Below are 27,221 nucleotides of genomic sequence, written 5' to 3' on the forward strand. Positions count from 1 at the left end.
TGTTGTAAACACAATTTCAATGTCTTTTCAGTTGATCTAAAGCTGTGGCTGAAGTCAGTAGTTCTTGGCTGCGTCCGAAGCCTGGAAAATGCTTCAGAGGACACATTTCAAGGCAGGAAGTCATGAAGGCACCAAGGAAAGCGCAGTAAAGAGATGAATGATGCAGTCAAGCATTTTATCATCCATCATGCACATTTAAAATGTGTTATTTAAAGGGGTAATCGGATGCAAAATTCACTTTTAAATGGTGTTTGCATATAAATGTGTATTTGCAGTGTGGGGACACAATGATGAAAATCCATTCACTCCTTTTTTAGCCTAAATCAGCCTAAACAATCTTAATAATCAAGCCATTTTAATTTTCTGAGCAATATTCTGAGCATATTGCTCATGATCCGCCCACGACCACTGACAGACTGTCCCATATTAGCATATTTCCGCCCTCAGTTGTACACTATCCTCCAAGGCAGCACTTCACGTGTCTTGTGTCTACACACCCATGGAAGAGAGGATGGGGTGAGCAGTAGCTCATTATCATTTAAAGACATGCACTGAAACGGGTCGTTGTGAACGAGGAACCGACACAAACTTCTGCTGTGAAGACATAATGATGAAGATTTTACTGGAGAAAAAACATGTAGAAAACAGGGCATGTTTTTTTTTGTTTTTCAAGCTTCAAGAAGCAGATACTAAACAATTAGACAGTGAAAGATTGTTATACAGCAGGGCTGTGTCCGGAAACTTGATAAACTTCAACCCTGCTCCAACACACCTGTACTTCTCAAGTAACCCTGAACCCTTTCAGGTGTGTTTGATTAGGGCTAGAGACCCCTGTGTTATATAGTATAGAAAACCTTCATATTCTCTAACCTCTGGTTGCTTTTTTTTCTCCGGTGTTGCAGCCAGCAGATCAACTTCTTGCTCCTCCGATGATCTGTGGACTGCAGTCGAGGAAGAAGTGTCAGTCTTGGTGTTGCTGGGCTTCTGGATGGAAGAGGAATCGTCCTGCTCAGAAGATGAGGACAGGCATGGCAGACAGAATAATAGCATTCTGCCAAAGATCCAGTGCAGAGATTGAAATCTGCATTTGTGGTAAGGGTTGGGCAATTTGCCGCTGTCAGCAGGAGCAGTGGACGAGTCCATCACATCAACTGGAGAAGACTTAAATCTCTCCTTGTTTTTTCTTCTCTTATTTTGGTCAGAATTAAAAAAGGCATTGATACTTATGCTTGGTAATCTGTTCATTAGTGGACTAGTTGTCACAGTGGAAGTCAATTAAAAGTTTTGGCAGTGGTTATTCAAAATTGCCTCTTTTTGTGAATGTGTGCATATACACTGAACTAAATTATAAATGCAACACTTTTGTTTTAGGTCCCATTTTTCATGTTGTGGATCGAGTGGCCCATGGTGGCGGTGGGGTTATGGTATGGGTAGGCGTATGTTATGGACAACGAACACAGGTGCATTTTATTGATGGCATTTTGAATGCACAGAGATACTGTGACGAGATCCTGAGGCCATTGTTATGCAATTCATTGACAATGAGAGCGCAAAAGTCAACTATAAAAACTAATGTATGTGTTTTTACAAGACAATGGTAACTACCCCCCTCCATAAATGTAAGGTTGGGGCAAGTTGTCACACAGGCATCCTGAGGCTGTGTCCTTCCTAGTCCAGTAGGAATGTAGGCTATTCATCCTTAGCATTAAACGCTAGAATGGAACGGTTTAGTAAGTGCACATGGCTACATCACACATGTTCTGCCCCCATGGTCGCAGCATAAAAATACTATTAAAATGTTGGGAAAATACATTAATGCATGCAGTGAACAGCAACCATCGGTGGTCTCCCAGTGGTTTACATTATTGGCAGTTTAGTGTTAAGTGAGTAATTTACACCAAAACAAAAAAATAAAATAACATGTATGTCTTAATCTCCGCAAACATTATTTTGTGTCTTGCATTTCATAATGAACAGCCAAGCTCACTGCCGACTCATTGCCCATCAGTTCTTTTTCGTGAACTTGAATGTGTGCAAATGCTTGTGGGTGGCTGAAGGACTCGAATGAGACACTTGATGCATCCTTCAAAATGGGCTGAATAAAGGACATGAAACATTTCCTCGTGATGATTTAATGGCTCACATCCAGTTTCCTGATTGGATGTTAAAGACGCTAAATGTCCTCAAGAATGGAGTATTGTTTTAATGGTAAATGGACTGCATTTATATAGCGCTTTCAACAGACCCATGGCCACCAAAGCGCTTTACATATTGCCTCACATTCCCCCATTCATTCATATACTGACGGCGGTGTCAGCCATGCAAGGTCATCCAGCTCGTCGGGAGCAGCTGGGGTTAGGAGTCTTGCTCATGGACACCTCGACACTTGGTCAGGTGGAACCAGGGATTTAACCACCAACCTTCCGGCTAGTAGACAACCTACATGAACCACTGAGTCACTGCCGCCCAACACGCTGTTCACGAGTTTATAATGACCTGTAAAGTCAAAACACAGCTAAGATTTCAATTAATTTTTTATTGATATCAGTTTTTGTACAGTTTAGTCACAGCATCAGAGAATCAGAAACTGAAAACACCCATGACCTGAACTAAACTGATTAACATCATTACTTTAGTTCATAAGAATAACAACAATCTAAGGACAAATTTGTTATTAACATTTTCAACCCTTGTGACCTAAGGTTAACAAATGTAAAAAATTAATGCAAAGAAAATGTTATGTCACTCTTTATTTATCATCTATAAATCTTACGCTTTGTTAACTGCAGCAAAAAACAGCAAATATGAAATACATGAAAGTAAGAAAACAGTAAGGCTATATATATGATATAAGAAAAATCATCTTGTCTTGGCAAAAACACAGGCACTATTTGATACGGTAATGTGTTAAATATAAATGCTCACTAGAAATTTGTTTTTAACTATATATTATAGATACATTTGCTTGCATAATATGTGTGCAGATAATGCGATTCTCTATCATTCAAGCATAAGCATAAGCAGCTGACTCAGATTTGTTTCTTCTCTTCTCTTCTCTTCTCTTCTCTTCTCTTCTCTTCTCTTCTCTTCTCTTCTCTTCTCTTCTCTTCTCTTCTCTTCTCTTCTCTTCTCTTCTCTTCTCTTCTCTTCTCTTCTCTTCTCTTCTCTTCTCTTCTCTTCTCTTCTCCTTCTTCTGCTCTCAGGGACCTTTACAAAGAGAACGCAGTTTGATGAATTATTCAGGTACACAGATAACACATTTTTGTTCTAAGAACGTGTTGGTGATGGAAACTTTAAAATGCCCAGTTTTCTTAATGTCACTGAAGGAAAGAGAAACTGACTTCCAGCCAAACCCTTAGATGAAATCAAGTGAAGATAAAAGAAATGCATTAAATCTCAACAGATGAGGATTAAAGGTCCTGTTCTTCGTGATCCCATTTTTCAAACTTTAGTTAGTATGTAATGTTGTTGTTAGAGCATATATAATACCTGTAAAATTATAAAGCTCAAAGTTCAATGCCAAGCGAGATATTTTATTTAACAGAAGTTCCCTTTCAAAGCCTACAGCGAACGGCCGGTTTGGACTATATCCTGTACATCCTGCTTTAATGACGTCAGTAGAACAGTTTGTTGAATAACCTCCGCCCACAAGAATACGCAAAAAAGGGGGCGTGGTCTTGTTTCTCTCCCACTTGAAGAAGAGGAAGTGTTGCGTTCGGTTGCGTTTGTAGAGTGTGTTTGTAGCCATGTCGTCGAGACGCTGTTATTTTCATCCCGGAGTCAAATCACCTTTGTTTGGCCTTCAGGGGCTGTAGTTTGAGCGCGTTCATCTCCCTGTTATGGTAAGAGGCGTGACCTCTCCGGGCAACGTGCCCTAAACTGCTGTCCAATCACAACACGGGAACCGCTGGCACAATCAGAACTCGTTACGTATTTCTGAAGGAGGGACTTCATAGAATAAGGACATCTATCAAGCCGTTTTTAGGACAGTGAAAACAGCAGTATACAGATAAGTAAATTGTGTGAAAAATACTGTGTTTTTTTACACGTGAAACATGAACACATGTTATATTGCACACTGTAAACACAATCAAAGCTTCAAAAAAACAGGAAAAACGGGACCTTTAAACAACTCCACAAACAGGATTACCAGCTTCACTTCTTATTAACCAGATTGACTTTATTTTTTTGTCACAGAAGTTCTTATTAGAATTAACAAAGGTTTGGTTGAAAATGTTTCATTTCGGGTCACCATTATGGTGATCAGTGTTTGCTTTAGTTGGCCTCTTCACATTTGCGAGTTTATTTCTCTTTCAGAAATTGCAGGTTGATAAACCATTCTGCACTGATAAAGAGATTTATGAATATGCAGCTCGACGTGTCTATTTAATGGCTGTCAAATGATTGCATTAAAGTGATTTAAACACCTACTTTTAATAATTAGAGTTGAGACTAATGGAAAAGGTAATACATTCAGCCATCGTTGAGTTTCTGATTGTGTCTGTGAGTGTCTAAATTACACTGTTGCTTCCTGCTCACAACTGCTTCATTTTTCAGAAACTCAGATTTTTACAATACTATCACATGGTCATAGCACAATATTTAAATTAATTAATTACAAAACACACTTCTGATCAGTGAATCAGGCCACTTCATGATGATATCTCCATTAATTAACAGTCAACATCATCTGATATTATTCTGTCTTGAAACACAGTAAATGTGTTTTCTGAACACACTGTTAAAGCAGCCAGAGGAAAAAACAGTAAAGCAAGAGTCAAGAGCCCAACTACAGGAAACACTGATCTCCATGGTGACTGTTTTCTCCTCTTTCCTTCAGTGATTTTAACATCAGATGTCGTCACTAATGGTCACACAGAGCGCTGTTCATGAAATGGGGAATTTTGCTGTGCAACATCCAACCTTAAAGGGATAGTTCACCCAAAAATGTAAATGCCGTCATTAATTCCTCAAACTCATGTCGTTCCAAACCTGTAAGACCTTCGTTCATCTTCAGAACACAAATTAAGATATTTTTGATGAAATCCGAGAGCTCTGACCCCTCTATGGACAAAAAGAACCACTTTCAAGGTCCAGAAAGGTATTAAAGACATTGTTAAAATAGTCCACATGACTCCAGTGGTTCAACTTTAATGTTATGAAGCAGCGTGAATAATTATTGTGCGCAAAAACAAACAAAAATAACAACCTTCATGAGAGTGAGGAATTAATGACAGAATTTTCATTTTTGGGTGAACAAACACTTTAAGCCATTGCTTAAGTCGACAAGTTAGTGACAATTAATATTTAAATGACTGTTGTTCAAAGAATGTTTTCTGCCAACATTATGAGAACATTCATCAAATACATGATAATGAGAATATGTGGTGATTTCATGAACATTGTTTTGAAAGTGTTTAATTCTAACACTAGCACAACCTTTACACACATTTAAGAGAAACGTGAGGAAATATAACTATGGGACAGGCTACAAAACGTTTCAAGGATGTTCTTTCACATTTAAAAAACCTGCAAACAATGTATAAACAAACATTCTATTAAAGTTACTGGAAGAACGTTTGTTCATAACTTTGAGAGAACCTTGACAGAACGTTAGCCAAAGTCATGAGCGTTCCCTGTTAGCTGAGTAATGTGGATAATAAAAACCTCTGATTTGAGCTCATGCTGTTGATGATTTACCGCTTTAAGATCACGATGATCCTCACTAATGAACTGAATCACTTAAAGCAGACTGATATTCTACATGAAAGTGCAAATTGTGAAATTATTGTCAATTATTGTAAAATCATTATAAGAAAATTCTTACGTGTTTTGTGAGCTTTCTTCTTGAAAACTTGAGCATAAGTGGCATCAGCGACTCCAGCATCAGCACCTGAAGAACACAAAGGTTATGACTGTCACACTTCCTCAAAGAGTCGCATGAATCATTGAGATCTGCTGATGTGTAATAGTTACGGTGAGTGGTTTGACTTTAACAGTGAAGCTGCATGACTGTGTGTTTCTCTCACCTCCATCAGTGCCGTGCTTCAGCTCAGAGTATAAAGTGTCTCCAGACTCACTGCTCTTCCCTGATAGTGAACAGACACAGAGAATGAACACAACGCTTCACATCTGCAGCTGCTCTCATAACTGATAATCCATCATCATATCACGAGAGAACAGCACCTCTCCAAACACAATGAACATTTATTAGCAGCTTCTGTTCAAATATTATATATTATTTTACATACTTTACATTCACATGATCTGTAAGCTGCTATATGTTTCACATCATCTCTTTATTTACCTCTGCGTTTCTCCTTAGATTTCATTTCAATCAGAAAATCACCAATTCCAGCGCCTGTCATGAGAACAGCAGCTTGATCATCTGACTCTCTTGGCCTGTTTTTGATCTTCTCCAATATTAACTTTTCATTCATTTCAGTAAACACAGACTGATGTTACAGTTTATGATTATAAAAGGGTTTCTCATAGAATCATTGTATATTATCTAGTTAAGGTGATGGTTCATTCAGACAGTTGATGTTCAGATGCAGTTTGTTGTGTGTTTACCTTTGCTCTTGCTTTTCTTTTTGTCCTGTATATTGATCTGAGCGTAAGTCAGATCACTGGGTCCTGCAGTATTAATATCTAATACAGAACACAAAATCATCAGATTATGCAGAACATGCTGGAAACTTGTACTTCAAGAAAAACAGGACCTCACCTTTGGTTTTGCATTTCTTTACTCTTGATCCGACTTCTGAGTACATCACATTATTTGGCTCTGCCATAGTATTGTCTGGAAAAAAAAATCAATTAGAAAGAAATATCTATTTTGATTTTATGAACTAAAAATTGCATCAGTGTTATTGGTTAATGGCGGATGACTCTATTGTCCACAAGGGTTTTTTAACCTTTATCCACGGATCTCTTTTTCTTAGCAGTGACCTCTGAATATGTGACGTCTGAAAGGCACAGTCAAGGATTTCATGATTTTTGTGACCATACCAGATATAGTTTGATTATTATACAGATTTTTTATGATACATGTGTAGATTTTTTATTATCATTTTTAAGACTCAACCTTTATTTCCACTATTCACTGGAGTCACATCATTATTAATGTGATCAGAATCTGCAGGACAGCAAACAAGGAAAAAGATTAAAAGCAAGGCAGTCTCAAAGAAGAAAACAACACATTAATAAATACAATTAAATCATTTGTTATGGAGTCTGACCGGACTGCAGAGGAGAGGTTTCCGCTCGAGATCCTCCAGATGGATTCGGGACTGACGTCGGTTGAACGTTACGCTGCTGATCTATAACAGAGACGAAGATCATTAGGGTCACTTTAAGAGTTTTCACTCACACATTATCTGATGCATTAACTGCTCATTTATTAATAATCATGCAGTCGCTGTCTAGACTTCAGAAACTGTCTCTTCCATGTGTTGCTGTTCATGTGGTTTAATCTTTCATAACATGTCATGAACTTCTCCACACCTTTCTTGTGTTTGTGTCTCCACAGCAGGACCAGTGAGATGAAGAACAACAAGCAAACACTCAATCCTACACACACACCAACGACCAGAAGAGAAGGTGATTGACGAGCTGTTGAGGAGAACATGACAAACACACACATCTGTCCGTGAGTGACATGAGACTGTATGATAACATTACAATAATATCATCACTGATCATTCAGAAACCTCTGACTGAGATCCAGCTGCGGGGTGACGCTCCTCTCTCTGTTTTACAGTAGTAGAAACCCTCATGTGACTTTGAGACAGTAGTGATGCTCATCTCTCCTTTCGTCTGATTCTGGATCAGTGATCCGTCTTTATAGAAACCAGCGCTGAGGATCGAGGAGTTTGTAGATCGATGTAAACAGTGTAGAGTCAGAGTCTCTCCCTCAATCACAGGATCAACAGAACTCACAATCACTTCACCATCTACAAACACAAGAAATACATCAGCAGACGGCAGTGATGATACAGGCTGAACTTAATCAGAGCCATATTCAATTATTATTAAGAGCTGGAGGGTCAAAATGTTCACCCTTAATCTGAGAAACGGATGCTTTTATTCAGTAAGGATGCAATATCAAAATGATGTGATGCATTGAATACATACTGTAAGTTCAAGATCAAATCATCACATTATAATGATTTCTGAAGGATCATGTGACACCGAAGACTGGAGTAATGATGATAAATTCAGCTTTGATCACAGGAATAAATTACATTTTACAATACATTCACAAATAAAACTGCTATTTAATAATAATTTAGAATATTACCGTTTTACTGTATTTTTGATCAAATAAATGCAAACTTGGTGAACAAACATCTTTCCAGAAAATACTAAACATCTGAATATTTTATGTTATTACAAAGTTGAAATCTTGATATCCACTGTGCAGGGGAAACATATTTGTATATTTTCAGCTAGTTTAACACATAATCAAATGACTGAATTCTTAATTATATAAATATTACATCTTGAACACATTATTTATGTTATTTATTATGTTTTATAGTTGTAAGCGTGGTTGGACTCACCGTGTACAGTGATGTTTCGAGGATGGCGTTTCTCTCCAGATTCAGACTCACACCAGTACACTCCAGTGTCAGATGAGCTGAGAGAGTCGATTACACATGAAGATCCTGTTTGTTTTGAACAAGTTTGTGTGTCTTTGTCTGTGTATCTTCTCACTGTCCATCCAGCAGAGTTACTCTGATCCTCACAGCTCAGAGCGAGAGAGTCAGAGGAGAAGTGTTGACTTCTGCTGGAATTGATGACCAGAGACACTGAAGCAGAAACTCCTGAAAAGAGCAAAATCTCAATATAAACTGACACACAGAGACTGCAATGAAACAGAAATACGGACGAGCACAAACACAAATCCTCACCAGTGACCCACAGTGGCTGTGTGCTGCTGTTGTGTGTGTGATAGGCTGGCCGTCCTCTCTCTGCTCTGCACGTATAAACTCCTGTGTGCTGTAGAGACGCAGGACTGAGAGTGTAAGATCCTCCAGCTCCTCTGCTGCTGTCTGACAGATGATCATGATCTCTGAACCAGCTGAACGTCCAGCCTTTAGAGGAGCCTGAAACCTCACAGATCAGAGTCCCTGATTCTCCTTCAGTCAGCCACGGCTGTGGAGACACTCGCACGACTGCCTGAGCTCCAGCTGAACAAAACATCATGAGTTACAGAGCCGTAGAGAAACTGATGGAGAAGCTGATCACAACACACACACACTCACCTGATACAGTCAGAGTAACAGCATCACTGCGCTGAGAGCTTTGAGTCTTCATCTGTCCTGTACAGGTGTATTTACCGCTGTGAACATCTTCAACACTGCTGATGATCAACTCTTGTGTTGAGGTTTGGCTGACAGTGTTTTTATACCGGCTGTTGGTTTCCTCTATTTCCCATCTGTATGTCCACTCAGTGTCTCCTCCCCACTTTATATCACATCTGAGAGTGACTGTTTCTCCTCTAAACACTCGTTCATCAGGTCGTACCGTCACCACAGCTTTAGGACTCACTGTACAAACAGATTATTGCATTTATAGTTTTAGACGTTGTGTAGATATTGTCTCTGATCTGTATATGTTGCATCACACACTACATTCTCTCTCACCTGTAACATTTACCCACAGTGCATCACTGTATTGTGTGTAATAGACTGGTTTCCCTCTTCCAGCTCTACACCAGTACTGGCCTCCATCAGACACTGAATCAATCTTCAGTCTGTAGGGGTTTGTGTATGTCTTCTCTGTCTCAGGGTTCAGTGTGTGTTTGTACTGGTAAAAGTCCCAGTGTCCAGTGGACGGACCCATGCCACAGGTCAAAGTCACTGTGTTTCCTGTCAGTGCAGCTCCTGCAGGATCTGATGTGAGTTCAGGCTTCGGCTTTAGATCTGCAGGAGAACAAGAACAGATTCAGATCCTCAAGTCGAGTCAGAGTTCAGCTGCGTTACACACATCATTGAGTATTTGTCTGCAACAGAAAACTCAGTCTGGCTTGATTCTGAGTCTTTGCCCAAAAAAAAGACGACTTAATGTTGATGCACATGGAACAGCAAATATCAGAGTAATAATATTGTAGAGGTTGTTCGACAGGTTTTTTGTGCATAATATGCAGACAATACTAAAATAGAGAACTTGCTACTAAATTTCAATATGTACTCCTGCATCTGAACAGAAAAATAATGACTAAAAGTGAATTGCTTCAGTCCTCTTGTTAGTACAGATGTGGCTGAAGAGCATAAGAAAAGTGTTGAACCTCAAATATTGATTTAAATGATCATTAAACTGAATGAGCCCGCAGCTGAAATATGACTGAAATATGCCGTTAGCTGCTTGACCGATCGGTTATCAGAGATCGTATATTTACGGTATGTTTGTGAATTTGCATTGTTTGACCGCTGTTATAGAGACAGAGCGACACGCGTCATAATCTGAAGACCAAGCCCACACCGGGGGGGAAACAATCTCTCCATTGACGTTTCATTGTGTGATACGCCTCCTTTTCATTTCTGACTTAACAAAAACAGAACAATGTCTAAAAGCGGATATGTGACAAAGTGTACAGCAAACAAGCTAAAAAAACAAAAAACCCAGAAGTTTTGATAAGCTGTTGACAAAAAAGTGGATACAGGCCATTGAGATGTTATATTACAGTGAGAACTACGCCCACTGGAGGGGAACTTAACCAGAGACAGGAAATATAATATATAAAACTGACATTTGGATATTTGGCTTAACAGTGAAATGTTTACTGCACACTGAGGCACACTGAGACATACTGAGTGTCAGGATCCCAAAATTCACCCATTCTTCCTGCTGAAGCTTCACATTTTATTGCCTTTATCCACTTTTGTCTCCTTAAATGCAAATTTTTTTGGGTCAACAGCTTATAAAACCTTATTTCTGTGTTTTTTAGCTTGTTTGCTGTACACTTTGTCACATATCAGCTTTTAGACATTGTTCTGTTTTTGTTATAAGCCCGAAATGATAAGGAGGCAGCCTCACGCAATGCAAAGTCAATGGAGAGCGTTGGACTGTTTCCCCCCCGGTGTGGGCGTGGCCTAAATACGCTCTGTCTCTATACTTCAGAGGTATAAACTGATTTAATTAATCCCAGTTAATATTGCAGCGTTTGTCTCGTTGATTACAGTATTATTTATTTGCAGATACTGTAAACACAGTCCAGTCGTGTCTGAGGATTGGTCTTCTTGCAGTGGGGGTGCGTGGAGCGATCGCTCAGGGACGCTGTTTGCTTTGATGGTAGGCATTATTATCAGTGTTAATGTACCGATTTGGTTCAGGTCCACTGAGCTACCGGGTGCTTCATGGAAGTTAATTGTACTTTATGTAATGATTTTGTTTGAGTTGTTGTTTGCTTTTGTTTACTTGATTCTGTTTTGTGTTTATTGGAGTTTAGTTGTGGATTTATACTTAATTCTTTTCCCCTTTCCTTATTTTCAGTAGTATGCTGGGAAGGAGGGATGTATTAATGAGAGTCTTGTTTGTTTTGTATTAGATTGATCCTTTTGTATAATAGGGTAAGTTGGTGCATATTATTTTGGTTATTGTTTTTGTTCTTGAATTACCTTTCATGTGAGTTCATCTTCAGGTTATCTTTATTTTTGTAAAGTTCTTCTCAGTTTGTGTTTTCATCAGATTATTTATTTAATTATTGGTAATCTGTTTCAGTTGTGACTAGAACATCAGTTCTTGTTTTACTGTTGTGAACTAACACATTTTTCTTACTTGTTAGTGTTTCTTTGTGGTTTGTGTGTAATATATTTGTGCTTGCTTGTAGGAGCCGAGTGCCTAAGGCAGGGGGGGATTTTTGGTGGCGGTCTTAACCTGCACGAGTGTTGCTGTGGCTTGTGGTGTGTGTGTGTGAGTGTGGTTGTGCACAGGTGCATGGGAAGGTGATTTGCTGTGGAGGCCTTCACGTGCCCTGTATCCCCTGCTGTCACGCCGTGGCTCTTTTATATTGAGCTCCAAACGTCAGGTCTGTCCCTGTTGATGTGTCGAACTGTGTAATTGAATTGCTTTTCCCTTTTGATATGATGTTTTATAAACATAGTTCGGGAGGAGCACATTCAGATAATTGACACAGGTGGAGAGCACTCAGCTAATCAACAGTAAGAGGTATATATACACGCAGCAGTCTTACCTCCATTCATTGACAGTTTTCTAGCACGGACGGCACTTCGCCCCGCCCGCCCACGCTGTCTACACGGCTCGAAGCAACTCTACAATACTAAAATCTTTTTCCCTACAAATTTATAAGCTATCTAAAAACCCCTTTTGGCCGCTTCCATAAACATTCACGAGCCAACCGCGAGAGCAGTGCTCGGACAGTGTAAAGGAGTGCACACAGCACAGACTTGCAACAGGGAGAACTACAACAGTTCCTGTCTTAAGATAAAGTATTACAACTCTTTTACTTTTTCTTGCAATCTTTCCGCCTCTGTGTACTACAGTACAGACAGATACTTTTCACACAGGAGAAGTGCGTTCATCATGTATGCGCACGCGGCCGCCGTGGTGATGAACGATCAATTTACTTTCTGCTGGTAAAGCGAGCGAACGTATTGTGAGGCTAAATCCCTAAAATGCTGTCAATGCAACAGGGCATATTACGCCAAACAATCAGCTACTAGTTGGAATCAGCGGATAATCACCGCCTTGATTCAATGCTTCTCAACTTGACGCTCACATAAGCTCGGTCACACAGGGCTCAACACAGTGCGACCATACTCGCTTTTGTGACTATAAATAGACGTGTGCGAACTGAACAATGTATTTGGAAGCACCCGCTTTCTTAAATGTAAACATCAATACCTTATAGTAGGGCAGGCTATTGTATAACAAGCATATCAATTGTATTAGCCAATTGTATTAGTTATAGCCTACCATCTTATTATGAAACAGAAGAAATTCAAAGGCTATGATTTCACTGAATTAATGTGAGCGATCACGTTTCAAAACCTGAATGTGGCACCGTTGTGCGTTCTACTGGCTTGAACAATGCTTGAGTTCAGAGCATTTCACAATCAATGAATAGCATACATTTATGCAAAGCGAATTCGTATCAACGACAACATATTACGATATAAATCACTGTAAAGAAAACGGTGTATACAGTTGTAAGACTGTATTTTCTCTGTGGCTGCGCCACGCCTCTGGAATAGCCTCCCTCGGCATATCAGATCTTGTGACTTGTTAGGACGTTTTAAATCTGTGTTGAAAACACATCTCTTCTCTCTTGCTTACAACTGCCCATAAGGACTGGGAGTTTGAGATGTGTGTTTGTGTTTTGCGTGTTAATGTAGGGGTGTTTTGTCAATGCTTTATTAGTACCGTTGAGAGCGTAAAGCACTTTGGTCAACTCATGTCGTTTTTAAACGTGCTATAGATATAAAGGTTGTTGTTGTTTTATCTCTCTCATATGAATTTGAATGAGCATCCTGCAATAATAAGGCATAAACATTTCAAAATAAGAGTCCTTTCGGTTACACAATGCGCTTCTCCATTTGTCCATCTAACTTTTTCTCCTTTTTCTCCCACAGGAGCTTCGTTTCTCCGGCTAATGTTCTCCTACTACAGCAGTGCTGTTCCCTCTGCTCCCACAGGAGCTTCGTTTCTCTGGCTAATTTTCTCCTTCTACAGCAGTGCTGTTCCCTTGGCTCCCACAGGAGCTCAGTTTCTCTAGCTAATTTTCTCCACTGCATCAGCAGTGCCATTTTCTCTGCTCTCACAGGAGCTCAGTTTCTCCGGCTAATTTTCTCCACTACTACAGCAGTGATGTTCCCTCTGCTTTCACAGGAGTTCAGTTTCTATGGCTAATTTTCTCCACTACCAAAGCAGTGATGTTCTTTCCCAGAAACCTCAATCCTACATGACGGCCTGGAGATGTTTACAGCATTTCACTTCTCTTATAAACATACCGTTCCATGATTTTTCTCTCCTTTCAATCACCACAATTGATGTATGGCGATTCCTCCCCCGAGATAAACAATTCACCAACCTCTCAATGATCAAAGGGATTCAAAGTTCCCAGCCCACCCGTCCCGACACCAGACAACCTATAACGCTGGTATCCTCAAAGAAACACCTCAAATCTGTTCTCCAAATATCAGGGGTCCCAGCAAAGAACTTTCAAGCCACTCCTTCCGTATTGGGGTAGCAACCTCAGCAGCTCAAAAAGGCCTCTCCCAACAGCAGATCCAAGCTCTCGGGAGATGGTCTTCTGACGCTTTCCAAAGCTATATCCGGACCAATCGGTCCCACATCAAAAAAGCCCACCAAACCCTTATTGACTTGTACACAGTGAGTATATCCCGATCAAACACTCATATTTTTTCTTCTTATGTTCTCAGGTTCCAATAAGAAATGGAAAGTTTCCATGGACGCAGCACAGGGGGAAGTTCCTCACAGCTTGAAAGAGTGGAACATTTCCACGCAGTATGAAAGAGAAGAAGTTCCTCGCAGTATGAAAGAGAGGAAGTTCCTCGCAGTATGAAAGAGAGGAAGTTCCTCGCAGTATGAAAGAGAGGAAGTTCCTCGCAGCATGAAAGAGAGGAAGTTCCTCGCAGCATGAAAGAGAGGAAGTTCCTCGCAGTATGAAAGAGAGGAAGTTCCTCGCAGTATAAAAGAGAGGAAGTTCCTCGCAGTATGAAAGAGAGGAAGTTCCTCGCAGTATGAAAGAGAGGAAGTTCCTCGCAGTATGAAAGAGAGGAAGTTCCTCGCAGTATGAAAGAGGGGAAGTTCCTCGCAGTATGAAAGAGAGAAAGTTCCTCGCAGTACGAAAGAGAGGAAGTTCCTCGCAGTACGAAAGAGTGGAAAGTTTCCACGCAGTACGAAAGAGAGGAAGTTCCTCGCAGTACGAAAGAGTGGAAAGTTTCCACGCAGTACGAAAGAGAGGAAGTTCCTCGCAGTACGAAAGAGTGGAAAGTTTCCACGCAGCATGAAAGAGAGGAAGTTCCTCGCAGTATGAAAGAGTGGAAAGTTTCCACGCAGGACGAAAGAGAGGAAGTTCCTCGCAGAACGAAAGAGAGGAAGTTCCTCGCAGTATGAAAGAGAGGAAGTTCCTCGCAGAACGAAAGAGAGGAAGTTCCTCGCAGTATGAAAGAGAGGAAGTTCCTCGCAGTACGAAAGAGAAGAAGTTCCTCGCAGTACGAAAGAGAGGAAGTTCCTCGCAGTACGAAAGAGAGGAAGTTCCTCGCAGTACGAAAGAGTGGAAAGTTTCCACGCAGAACGAAAGAGTGGAAAGTTTCCACGCAGAACGAAAGAGTGGAAAGTTTCCACGCAGAACGAAAGAGTGGAAAGTTTCCACGCAGAACGAAAGAGTGGAAAGTTTCCACGCAGAACGAAAGAGTGGAAAGTTTCCACGCAGAACGAAAGAGTGGAAAGTTTCCACGCAGAACGAAAGAGTGGAAAGTTTCCACGCAGAACGAAAGAGTGGAAAGTTTCCACGCAGCACGAAAGAGTGGAAGTTCCACGCAGAACGAAAGAGTGGAAAGTTTCCACGCAGAAAGAAAGAGTGGAAAGTTTCCACGCAGAACGAAAGAGTGGAAAGTTTCCACGCAGCACGAAAGAGAGGAAGTTCCTCGCAGTATGAAAGAGAGGAAGTTCCTCGCAGTATGAAAGAGTGGAAAGTGTCCACGAAGTACGAAAGAGAGGAAGTTCCTCGCAGTACAAAAGAGTGGAACGTTTCCACGCAGTACGAAAGAGCGGAAAGTTTCCACGCAGTACGAAAGAGAGGAAGTTCCTCGCAGTACAAAAGAGTGGAACGTTTACACGCAGTACGAAAGAGCGGAAAGTTTCCACGCAGTACGAAGAGTCGATGTTTCCATGCAGAGTGGGAAGTTTCCACGCAGCAAGGAAGTGTTTAATAATGTTTTTAATATTGTTGCCTCTCCCATGTTTCTCTTTTCCCGTTTTCTCTTGCAGGCAATCCCCCGGCACGATGCGCCACAACCACCCTCAGGGGCTTACCGGTCAAGCAACCAGGCCCTTCTCGAATGCCAGCCCGCCAAGCTCGTTTTTTTGGGGGGGTATTTAGCCAGGCGGCTGTCCTATGCTTTAACATTTTTGGGGGGTACTCTGGGTTCGGGCCAAATTCCGAGCTCGAAGCCCTCCCCCCGGACAGCACGCCAAATACGCAGTTAAATTACTCTCCATAAATTATATGTAAGTGTGAACTCGTGAAATGATGTTTTATAAACATAGTTCGGGAGGAGCACGTTCAGATAATTGACACAGGTGGAGAGCAATCAGCTAATCAACAGTAAGAGGTATATATACACGCAGCAGTCTTACCTCCATTCATTGACAGTTTTCTAGCATCCCTCCACCACCCCTTCTCCACACTTTTATTTTATCAGCCACTTACATATACGGGGGGGTACTCTGGGTTCGGGCCAAATTCTGAGCTCGAAGCCCTCCCCCCGGACAGCACGCCAAATACGCATTTAAACTACTCTCCATAAATTATATATAAGTGTGAACTCGTGAAAAGTGCATTATATTCTTATTATGTGCTTTTGCAAAAAGATTTGATCTTTAATAAAACGTATATTTTTTTTATATCCACGTCTCCAGCAAATTATTGTGAGCGACCCTGTGGTGCCTTAAAGGGATAGTTCACCCAAAAATGAAAATTCTGTCATCATTTACTCGCCCTCAGGTTGTTTCAAACCTGTATGAGTTTCTTTGTTCTGCTGAACACAAAAGATGATATTCTGAAGAATGTTTGTATCAAAGTTTGTATTTTTGAAATTCCAATTATTGGTAAATGACTTGTAAATAAATAATCATACATTTCTCACTGTACACTGCTATGGTGGAGCCGTTGCTTAGCCTATCTGCACTTTACTAGAGCACCCTCAGTGATTTTCAGAAGCACCCTCAGTGATTTCAGAAGCACCCTCAGTTATTTCAGAAGCACCCTCAGTGATTTCAGAAGCAGCCTCAGTGATTTCAGAAGCACCCTCAGTGATTTCAGGAGCACCCTCAGTGATTTCAGGAGCACCCTCAGTGATTTCAGAAGCACCCTCAGTGATTTCAGAAGCACCCTCAGTTATTTCAGAAGCACCCTCAGTGATTTCAGAAGCACCCTCAGTTATTTCAGAAGCACCCTCAGTGATTTCAGAAGCAGCCTCAGTGATTTCAGAAGCACCCTCAGTGATTTCAGGAGCACCCTCAGCAATTTCAGGAGCACCCTCAGTGATTTCAGGAGCACCCTCAGCAATTTCAGGAGCACCCTCAGTGATTTCAGGAGCACCCTCGGGGGGGGGGGTGTTTCTGCATACCCCCTGGCACTGGGTAGTTGCGCCCCTGCCCTCAGTGATTTGATTCTGGAACCGGGCCTGTCTACACCACAGTCTACCCGTCAGTTTTCATCTATACTTCTGCGTCGCTGTCCGTGTCGACGTGCAATTACATGCAGAGGGAGCATGATAACCCCTGGGGGAGGCGTCCTGCCAACACGTTCTCATGAAATGCGTAACTTATCAATGTAAAAACTCATTTTGGTGTATAAATCGCATGATAAATAAAATTTGTGCTGTAGATACGCATTTTCATGAGATCAGGCTGTTCCTGCAGACGCACCACTCCTGGAACACACATCCGCATGCAGTGTGAAAGTGCATCCACCCCCCGCTAATCGTTCATCATAGCAACACCGCTTGTTTTATTAAGTTAGGAGCTATAAATAGCCTGTGATTAAAGTGTGAGATTAAAATTACGCAAATCAATGAAATCACGCAGCTGTGAATGCAGGAGCGCACACAGTTACAGCTCGTTCTGCTATTTGTTGCGCTTAGCTTTGAGAACATTTCAATGGTGTATTTCGGAGATATCAAGTATATAAAGTCCTATTAAACATTTCACATACACATCACAATGACGGTGATGCATGTGCAAACTCTATTCATGCTGGTTATGTGTTTCGAGTGCTGGTCTCTCTTCAGCTGATGCGCAAAGTTCCGCGAACTGCCACAAATGTTAAGCTTAAGCGTTTTAAATATTATCTTATCCACCCGCAATTTTTAGAATGTTACTTTTTATTACTTTACCCACCTGACCTGCGGATATAACCGCAATATGCGCAGTGTATACTAGTCCTCACACAAGAATTGTCTGTCTGCAAAATGACTGTGTGTAGTTAAATGGATTACACAAAGCTTGTGTATTTTTGAATGATTTTTTGAATTCGAGTAACTCGGGTTACTCGAGGAATCGTTTCAGCCCTAATAATTACTCAAACTAAAACTGAAACGAAATATATAAAAACTAAATAGAAATGTGTTTACAAAATAAAAACTAAACTAAAACTAACAAAACAATTTATAAAACTAACTAAAACTAAACTGAAATTTGTAGCAAAATTGAAAACGATAATAAAATAAAAACTAATTTAAAAATGCGAAACTATAATAACCTTGCCGGGTTCAACATCAGAACGCTGGCTTACCATTGTCTGATGCTGTCCATGTGAGCCCCATGACACGTGTGTGTGTGTGTGTGTGTGTGTGTGTGTGTGTGTGTGTGTGTGTGTGTGTGTGTGTGTGTGTGTGTGTGTGTGTGTGTGATGCTGACGCAGAAGCTGGCCAATAATGAAGCAGCATTCTGACGTAGAGCCAGGAAGCGCTGCACTGTTTACACTACGGGAAAAGCGTAGGAGAATGACGTTGAAGAGAAGAGATTGTCGAATAAAGTCGTTATTTTTGTTTGTTTTTTGCGCACAAAAGTATTCTCGTCGCTTCATAACATTAAAGTTGAACCACTGGAGTCACAAGAACTATTTTAACAATGTCTTTAATACCTTTCTAGACCTTGAAAGTTGCAATGATGTTGCTGCCTATGGAGGGTCAGAGACCTCTTGGATTTGATCAAAAATATCTTAATTTGTGTCTGAAGATGAACGAAGGTCTTACGGGTTTGGAACGGCATGAGGGTGAGGAATTAATGACAGAGTTTTATTTTTTGGGGTGAACTTTCCCTTTAAATAGGGGGCAAGCGTCCCAACCCCCACAGATGAAAAAGATGTGGAAAAGATCAAAAGTGTGGCTACATTTCACCAGACTCGATGCCAACAGTGCGCAATGAAGCAATATTTGTGACAAGATAACAGCTGCCAACTCAACAAATCTGAATCACTCGACAGTGCACACAATAACTTAAACTTAAGAGCAGAAAGTTGCTCCGTATTCGACTGCAAGAAGAACTGGAGCGTCACATAAATGAACCGAAACTCAGCATATAGGCTACTAGCCTCACAGTCATGAGAGATAGGCCTATAGGAAGATTGAAATGTCTACTTTTAAACAAACCAATACAAAAACAATCCAAACATTTGATGTAATCCATTTGAAAGGTGCATTTCCCTCTATAAGCGCCCGTGCGTTCACTACTGTAGAGATGATCAGCATCCTCAACTTCATCTTCACACCACACATACTCAGAAAACTCTAGTTTATTAATAAATCATTCAAATGCAGGGAATAAAGCAAAACCCCATTCCACAGCCATACCTGCCACACACAGTTTAAGAGCAGTTTCTTCTTCTTCTTTTTGTAATTATGAGTAGGGGAGCGCGGGGCACAACCTAATACGGGGTTAGTTGTAACACGCATGTTTTAACTCTTTCCACACATGCCAGGATGACGAAACTTAGTGTATTTACTGTTGCCATATCAACATTATTTAGAGGAAAAATTGGTGCCAAAATTACAAAATCTTTGGAAGATATCACTGAACATTTATCTAACCATAGCAAAAGTACATTTCTTACTTAAGTTTATTTTTCATCTCTGTTTTTTGTGTTTATTTAAAATAAGACAAATCTGATATTATTGTAATCTTATATCTGTAATTTAACTGTTGATATAGTTCTCTAATGATCTAACAGCAGAAGACACGAGCCGTGGTTAATCCCAGTTGTGCAGGCGGAGTGTGTGTTAACACTGCGTTACAATGAGCCCCTATTAGAACTACGCTATTATATTCAAACTGTGCTGTTATAGTCTATACTTTTATGAATTATTGTGAGAAACCATGATACAAGGGTGAATAATGACAGAGTCAATGTTCAGAAGTTATTCATTATCATTGTGTTTTTAACTCTGCTGTATAGCTGTGTTTAGCGATGTGTTTGTTGTCAAACAATTTTTTTAATATATTTTAATGATTAAAAAATGGCATTATTTTATTTTAAAAAGTTAATAATTGTATTTTATTGACACAATATTTTAGTTTGTCATGGATATTTTTTGGATTATATCAGGTAACATTTTAATCTGTCATATACTCATGTTATAATGTACTCCACCTATGGGGCATGTTGTCACATTTCATTTCCATTCTTTCGGGGTAAATCAAGAAAAAAAATATACACTGTATTAATGAAACAAAACCGCATAATTGTACTAGACATGTGGGGAATTAATAGGGGAAAAAATAAATAGTCTGAACCCCAAGTGGATTTACACAAACTGAGAAAGTCAAAAGCGTTAGGTTGTGCTCCGCTCTTCCCTATAGTGAGTACATGCTTTACCAACACACATGAAATGCTCAAAGAACATTTGCAGAGAAAGGCGATTTTGAACTGCATTGTTATTATTTACACACTTTTATGAAATGTCAATGTTTTCAATCTAATGATTTTACAAGACTTGACTCTTTGTGATGTAGTCAAACAAATAATGAACCTTTTACATAACTTTTTATTTCTCAAATAATAAAAGCCAACAGAGAATGATTTTGCTGCAAAGTGAGCTAAAAGTTTTTTATTAAAACAAAAAGTATTAAGTATAATACTAAAAGTTAAAAGTACTTCCTGAAGAAAATGTGAGAGGTGCTTGCTGTGTGCAACTACACTGCCCCTCAGGGCCGGCTCTATGGAGTCAGAATAGACTCATTAATAATTCACGCAAAAAACAAGATGCACACATGTGTAACCAATTTCACATGCATGAAACCAAATTCACGTGCACAAAAAACAATTCACGTGCGCAAAATAAAATTATATATTCATAAAATACATTTCACAAATGCAAAACACAATTCGTAGATTTACAACTGTGCACAAAAACTTTTGAATGTTTAAAATGTACACATTCATCCTGTAATGCGAATGTGCAAATCGTCATTCACGTGTGTGAATTGCCTTGGATGTGTGTGTGTGTGTTTTTGAGACTTTCCTGGCAGCGCAATCCTCCCTACACAGAGGAGTCGTACTCTTTAGCCAATCAGATTTAAGCTCATCAATCGGCCAATCATAACCGTGTGAGGGCGGGCCCACCTGAATGTTACGTCATCAGCGTTCGACCGCAGTTAGAGATCATGGCTAAGCAGCAGAGGTATGTATGTAAAGTTTGATCGGTTCATTTCTGTGTTTACTGAAACTAAGAACTTAGCAGTTAAGAAACTATCACTTCAACTGATCTCTGTGTGAAAATAAACATTTAGTAGTATTGATGGATTCTTATGTTTACTTCATAAAGAATTCTGCATATGCACACCATACAAATGTAGGATTTTAGATTCATAAACTCCATAGAAAGCATAACAATGGTTTGAATGATGAGAGAAAGTGTATATAAATAGACGAATTAGATAAATAGATATTTTTCACGTGGTCTTTAATTTAACTATTATTTAATTAGGAAAGAGCAGTCACAACAGTGTGTTTGTACCTGCATGTCATGTCCACCACACATTCAACTGATAATAATTTATGTAATGAAGTGCATACATTGGAGACCATTTATATTTAATATATGCTTTGTTTTAACTTTAAGCTGCACATATATGCAGTTTTATTGTTTCAGATTTCCCAGACAGATGATGTATGAAGTTGCAGAGACCAGTACCGTTACCTTACCATTCCTACTGTAATTCTTTCAAAACACTCATGTTGCATCCCTTCATTTTGACTGTTGTTTCAACAAGAGGCTGAAAGTCATGCATTGTTACTGTATTAATGTACACACTCAAGGAATAAAGCCCTGCTATGCATTATTAAATGTTCTTGTTTTATGTCAGAATTAAAAGATTCAAAGAGATTTGCTACAGTTGATGTATACGGTTTATTAATTTGAAAGTTTCTGAATCCTTTGGGAATAAAACCTATATGAAATGACTTGGCCATGATTAAAGAGAGTTCACCCAAAACATTTTTTTTTTATTCATTTACTCACCCTCAAGTTGTTCCAAACCTATATGAATTTCTGTTCTGCTGAACACAAAGGAAGATATTTGTAAGAATGTTTGTAACAAAGCACATCTCTGCAGCCATTGACTAACATAGCAGGGAGAAAAATACTATGTTAGTCAATGGCTGCAGAGATTTGCTTTGTTACATTCTTCTAAATAACTTCCTTTGTGTTCAGCAGAACAAACAAAACTCAGTACAGGTTTGGAACAACTTGAGGGTGAGTAAATGATGAAGAAGCACAACATGTAGTACAGAGCAATATAATATATATATATATATATATATAAAACATTGTATATAAATATATTCTGTAGTTGTGAGATTGGCTGATTAACAGTTTGAAGCTGGGTTAGTTCTTCAGTCACGGGGCACTGGAAACACAATGTCATTGCATGGCTGGTCAGGGATGTTGGTAGTGTTCCAGTAAGTGTCTTCTTTTCTTTTAAAGTAGATAAATGTTTATCGCCAAATGATACATTTAAGTGCAATACATCAGGTGAAAGTTAACAAATGAAATGTGTTCAATCTAGCCGCCACTAGCCCTTTCTCTGTCAGAACACATCAGATTTTGGTTTGATATTTAAAGCAGTCAGCACGCAGTACAAGAGCTGCAGACAGAGGAAGAGCAGGAAGCAGGACATGAAGTGATGGTAATATAATTGAATATAGTGTACGGAGTAATCTTAGTAGTATGATGTTAATTGCATCTTTGTCTGATCAGCATAAAAACGCTTTTTTGCCAGGCAAAGTAAAATGAATGCTTCACAACATTGTCCTGTGACATTAAAAATCTTGAGATGACAATACAGCACAGAACATGTAAGTACATGTGTACTGAATAGATTAAGACATTAATACAAATTATAAACAAATTATAAAAGAGAATAAGGAAACATGAATTTAGATGTTTGTGACTGCTATCCAGATGTCACGCCAAAGGTGTACAGGAACAATACGTGTAATAACAATTTAACACTGTATACTGTTGCACAAATGGCAAAATATCTTCATCACTAAACAATGAGTGCTCATAAAAAAAATTGTACATAGTGAAAAAATATCTTGATGAGGCCAGTGCTAAATGGGAGCTATTGTCCACCCAGATTATTGTTTTACAATCATTTGTGTGATTGTAACTGAGAGAGATGTCTGTCTCTGTACCTGCAACTAAAATACAAAACAAGCATCATTTCCTCTTCATATGGGACATCTGATTACCACAGCAGTTGCTTACATCTGTTAATATTGAATAAACTCACTTCAACTGATCTCTAAGTTCTTAGTTTCAGTAAACACAGAAACGAACCGATCAAACTTTACATACATACCTCTGCTGCTTAGCCATGATCTCTAACTGCGGTCGAACGCTGATGACGTAACATTCAGGTGGGCCCGCCCTCACGCGGTTATGATTGGCCGATTGATGAGCTTAAATCTGATTGGCTAAAGAGTACGACTCCTCTGTGTAGGGAGGATTGCGCTGCCAGGAAAGTCTCAAAAACACACACACACATCCAAGGCAATTCACACACGTGAATGACGATTTGAACATTCGCATTACAGGATGAATGTGTACATTTTAAACATTCAAAAGTTTTTGTGCACAGTTGTAAATCTACGAATTGTGTTTTGCATTTGTGAAATGTATTTTATGAATATATAATTTTATTTTGCGCACGTGAATTGTTTTTTGTGCACGTGAATTTGGTTTCATGCATGTGAAATTGGTTACACATGTGTGCATCTTGTTTCTTGCGTGAATTATTAATGAGTCTATTCTGACTCCATACGGCTCTAGCTCTTTGGTTGCCCTAGGCGAGATTGAGTTTGCCCCCCCCGAGGCTGCAAACTTCCTACCCCTTCCTACAACTTCCGAGCACAGCGAAGGCAAACATATTTTGTTGACATATATATATCTACATAATCATGAAGGTCTCTAGAATCATCCAAACAATATTACATCAGATCTATAGTTTTTTGTACACTTCAAAAGTCAAAAGTCCAAGCGGTAATTATAGTTGCCGGTGGGCAAATGACTTGTAAGTACATATAATGGGGAAATGCGGTATACTGTGTTTTAATAGGTTCATAAATCAAGATTTTTGGTCTTGTTTAGTGCTTTTTGCTTTCATAATATCCCACCTAAAACATAACTTAACCCTTTAGCATCTCTACTGTACAGTAGACCTTAATTTGATAGGGAAAAATATCATATTTTATGATATTTTGGTAAGGGCCCAAATATTGAGGACCCTTCATCCAGTTTGGAATGGATGCATTTCAATCTAATCGGTCAAGCACCCTCATTCTTTTTATGACTAGCTTACGATTCCATTATAATGTAGAAATTCAGACAAGTAATGAGTTTACATTTACATAATTCTATGAAATCACCTACTACAGTCAGCCATTGAATACTATGGGACTATTTTTTTGTAAGATGTAAATTTTTCGTCAATCTATTTATTTATTTTCATTTAACTTTTTGATACACAATGCCCTGTTGGGCCAACTTAATGGCTGCACTTTGTTCTGCACTGTTCCATCACTTTAAGACTTTATTTGTTGTTTGTTGTGCTTTCATAATCAAAAGATTATAAGAAAGAAGCAGCTTTTTTGAGTTTGATTGAATGTTCTTCAACTTTTATACACAATAAATTTGATTATGAAAAAAGATTGATCTGTTGAAAACAGTTATTTTGAGTTAGATGCTAAATGTTCTCCTTTTATTCATATTTGACATTGAAGGGGTGCATACAACATATCTGCCCACCGCAACTACAGTTGCCACACATTCAAATACGATTTTCAGGACATCACCTGTATCACCTGTAATAAATTGTTCATACACAAATGCTAGAAAGAATGTTCAAGGATATTTACCAAATATTAACTCGATAAACTGTGCAAAAACACTCTTAAGCAGCTGTAAAGACACTTAAGCAAAAAATGACCCATAAACTGGATTAAATATACCCTCTACAAACAAAAGTGCTATTATGGATACACTGTACTTACCATACGTAATTTAAATATATAAGTTATTGTAGCTCTATCTCTATCTCAAATAATAAAAGATGAACAGTTGTTTCTGGCATTTCTATTCACCTTCCAAATAGACACAGCATTAAAATTTGGCTCATCTGGACTTCCTTATTGTCAGTGAAGTTATGTTTGTATTTGCGTAGTAATACGTAGAAAACGAACTAAGTTAGCTAGCTAGTGATAGCTAAGTGACAGCAATGAAATGTCCAATGCCGTCCAATATTAGTTGATAATATTGATAATATGAAGTAAATTTATTTAGTTTGACAGCTTTATGGCTGAGATGAGAAGACTTACCAACAGTGAGGAAAATAAGTATTTGAACACCCTGCTATTTTGCAAGTTCTCCCACTTAGAAATCATGGAGGGGTCTGAAATTGTCATCGTATGTGCATGTCCACTGTGAGAGACATAATCTGATTTTTTAACTATTTATTTGTATGATACAGCTGAAAATAAGTATTTGAACACCTGTCTATCAGCTACAATTCTGACCCTCAAATACCTGTTAGTCTGCCTTTAAAATGTCCACCTCCACTCCATTTATTATCCTAAATTAGATGCACCTGAAGGGATTGAAAATAATCAAAGATATTTGATATTTGAAATCCAACAAAGAAATGTGCTTTACTGTTGTCAACACATTTGCTTATCAGAAGGACCTGGAAGACAAAAGGCAAGCCTATAGGCCGCAGGGGGTGCCACACCTTTTATAGTGGGGGAAGTTTGGTCTGATTGGTCAGTTTGAATGTTATGTGTGAGTTTGGTCTGATTGGTCAGCTTAAAAGAATACATTTGGTTTCAGTCACATGGTCAAGGAATAGATAAAAGAGGATTGGAACTGTGGCTCGCTCTCTCTTTTCCTCTGGCTCTTGAAGTCATCTGGGCTTCTCTTCTTTGCTCTCTTCCTCTCTCTCTCTCCCCCACTCTCTTTCTCTCTCTCTCTCTCTCTCTCTCTCAGGTAACATTGTATTCATGCTGTGTACGATTAATGGTATAAGTTTATCATCTCATTCATCCATTTTGAAACTATTTTAAGTGTAACCATAACCAGATTTTGTCATTAAATCCTTTCTATTACGAATACTGTGCTAACTAGTTTTGATTTAGTATTGACTTTGAAGTGCTCCCTATTGCAATACAATATAGTCATATTATAGCAACGCTCTCCCACATATTTTGCTATTGTAACTGCGCTTATCTCCGTCGTTGGTATGAGTTGCAGTGGGTGGAAATAGACAAGAAATGTACAGTTTTCTTCCATCTTTCTGATAACGTTTCTTTAGTCTTCTGGCAACCCTGTAGATTGAACCATCTACAGGAGTCCACTCTTACACACCTGTTTGAGGTCGTTAGTTGCATAACGACACCTGTCCACCCCATACAATCAGTAAGAATCCAACTACTAACATGGCCAAAACCAAAGAGCTGTACAAAGACACTAGAGACAAAATTGTACACCTCCACAAGGCTGGAAAGGGCTACGGGGAAATTGCCAAGCAGCTTGGTGAAAAAGGTCCACTGTTGGAGCAATCATTAGAAAATGGAAGAAGCTAAACATGACTGTCAATCTCCCTCGGACTGGGGCTCCATGCAAGATCTCACCTCGTGGGGTCTCAATGATCCTAAGAAAGGTGAGAAATCAGCCCAGAACTACACGGGAGGAGCTGGTCAATGACCTGAAAAGAGCTGGGACCACTTTTTCCAAGGTTACTGTTGGTAATACACTAAGACGTCATGGTTTGAAATCATGCATGGCACGGAAGGTTCCCCTGCTTAAACCAGCACATGTCCAGGCCCGTCTTAAGTTTGCCAATGACCATTTGGATGATCCAGAGGAGTCATGGGAGAAAGTCATGTGGTCAGATGAGACCAAAATAGAACTTTTTGGTCATAATTCCACTAAACGTGTTTGGAGGAAGAA

General features: G+C 39.3%; 2 protein-coding genes across 3 annotated transcripts in view; one reads left to right on the top strand and one right to left on the bottom strand.

Annotated features, from left to right (window-relative positions):
* The window catches only part of LOC307120608 (histone H3.2), a gene marked incomplete at its 3' end in the record, with an annotated part of 447,270 nt that overhangs the window by 103,911 nt on the left and 316,138 nt on the right, over positions 1–27,221 (top strand). The gene's annotated exons all lie outside the window — the stretch shown is intronic.
* Positions 2,518–27,221, bottom strand: part of LOC307120113 (Fc receptor-like protein 5) — a 315,523-nt gene continuing 290,819 nt past the window's right edge. The window contains exons 5-19 of one of the 2 annotated variants that reach the window (XM_079806983.1): positions 9,651–9,929; positions 9,270–9,554; positions 8,916–9,194; positions 8,565–8,828; positions 7,713–7,955; positions 7,507–7,614; positions 7,242–7,322; positions 7,088–7,138; positions 6,918–6,968; positions 6,728–6,802; positions 6,574–6,651; positions 6,308–6,361; positions 6,030–6,089; positions 5,828–5,893; positions 2,518–3,207 (exon numbers count right to left, since the gene is read on the bottom strand). In XM_079806983.1, the coding sequence (XP_079663109.1) occupies positions 3,200–3,207; positions 5,828–5,893; positions 6,030–6,089; positions 6,308–6,361; positions 6,574–6,651; positions 6,728–6,802; positions 6,918–6,968; positions 7,088–7,138; positions 7,242–7,322; positions 7,507–7,614; positions 7,713–7,955; positions 8,565–8,828; positions 8,916–9,194; positions 9,270–9,554; positions 9,651–9,929 (1,982 nt within the window). In that variant the 3' untranslated portion in view covers positions 2,518–3,199. The remainder of the gene's footprint in view (positions 3,208–5,827; positions 5,894–6,029; positions 6,090–6,307; positions 6,362–6,573; positions 6,652–6,727; positions 6,803–6,917; positions 6,969–7,087; positions 7,139–7,241; positions 7,323–7,506; positions 7,615–7,712; positions 7,956–8,564; positions 8,829–8,915; positions 9,195–9,269; positions 9,555–9,650; positions 9,930–27,221) is intronic. The other variant, XM_079806982.1, reaches the window with a different exon arrangement.

The sequence above is a fragment of the Gobio gobio genome (genome assembly GCF_949357685.1).
Source record: "Gobio gobio genome assembly, chromosome: 2".
NCBI lineage: Eukaryota > Metazoa > Chordata > Actinopteri > Cypriniformes > Gobionidae > Gobio > Gobio gobio.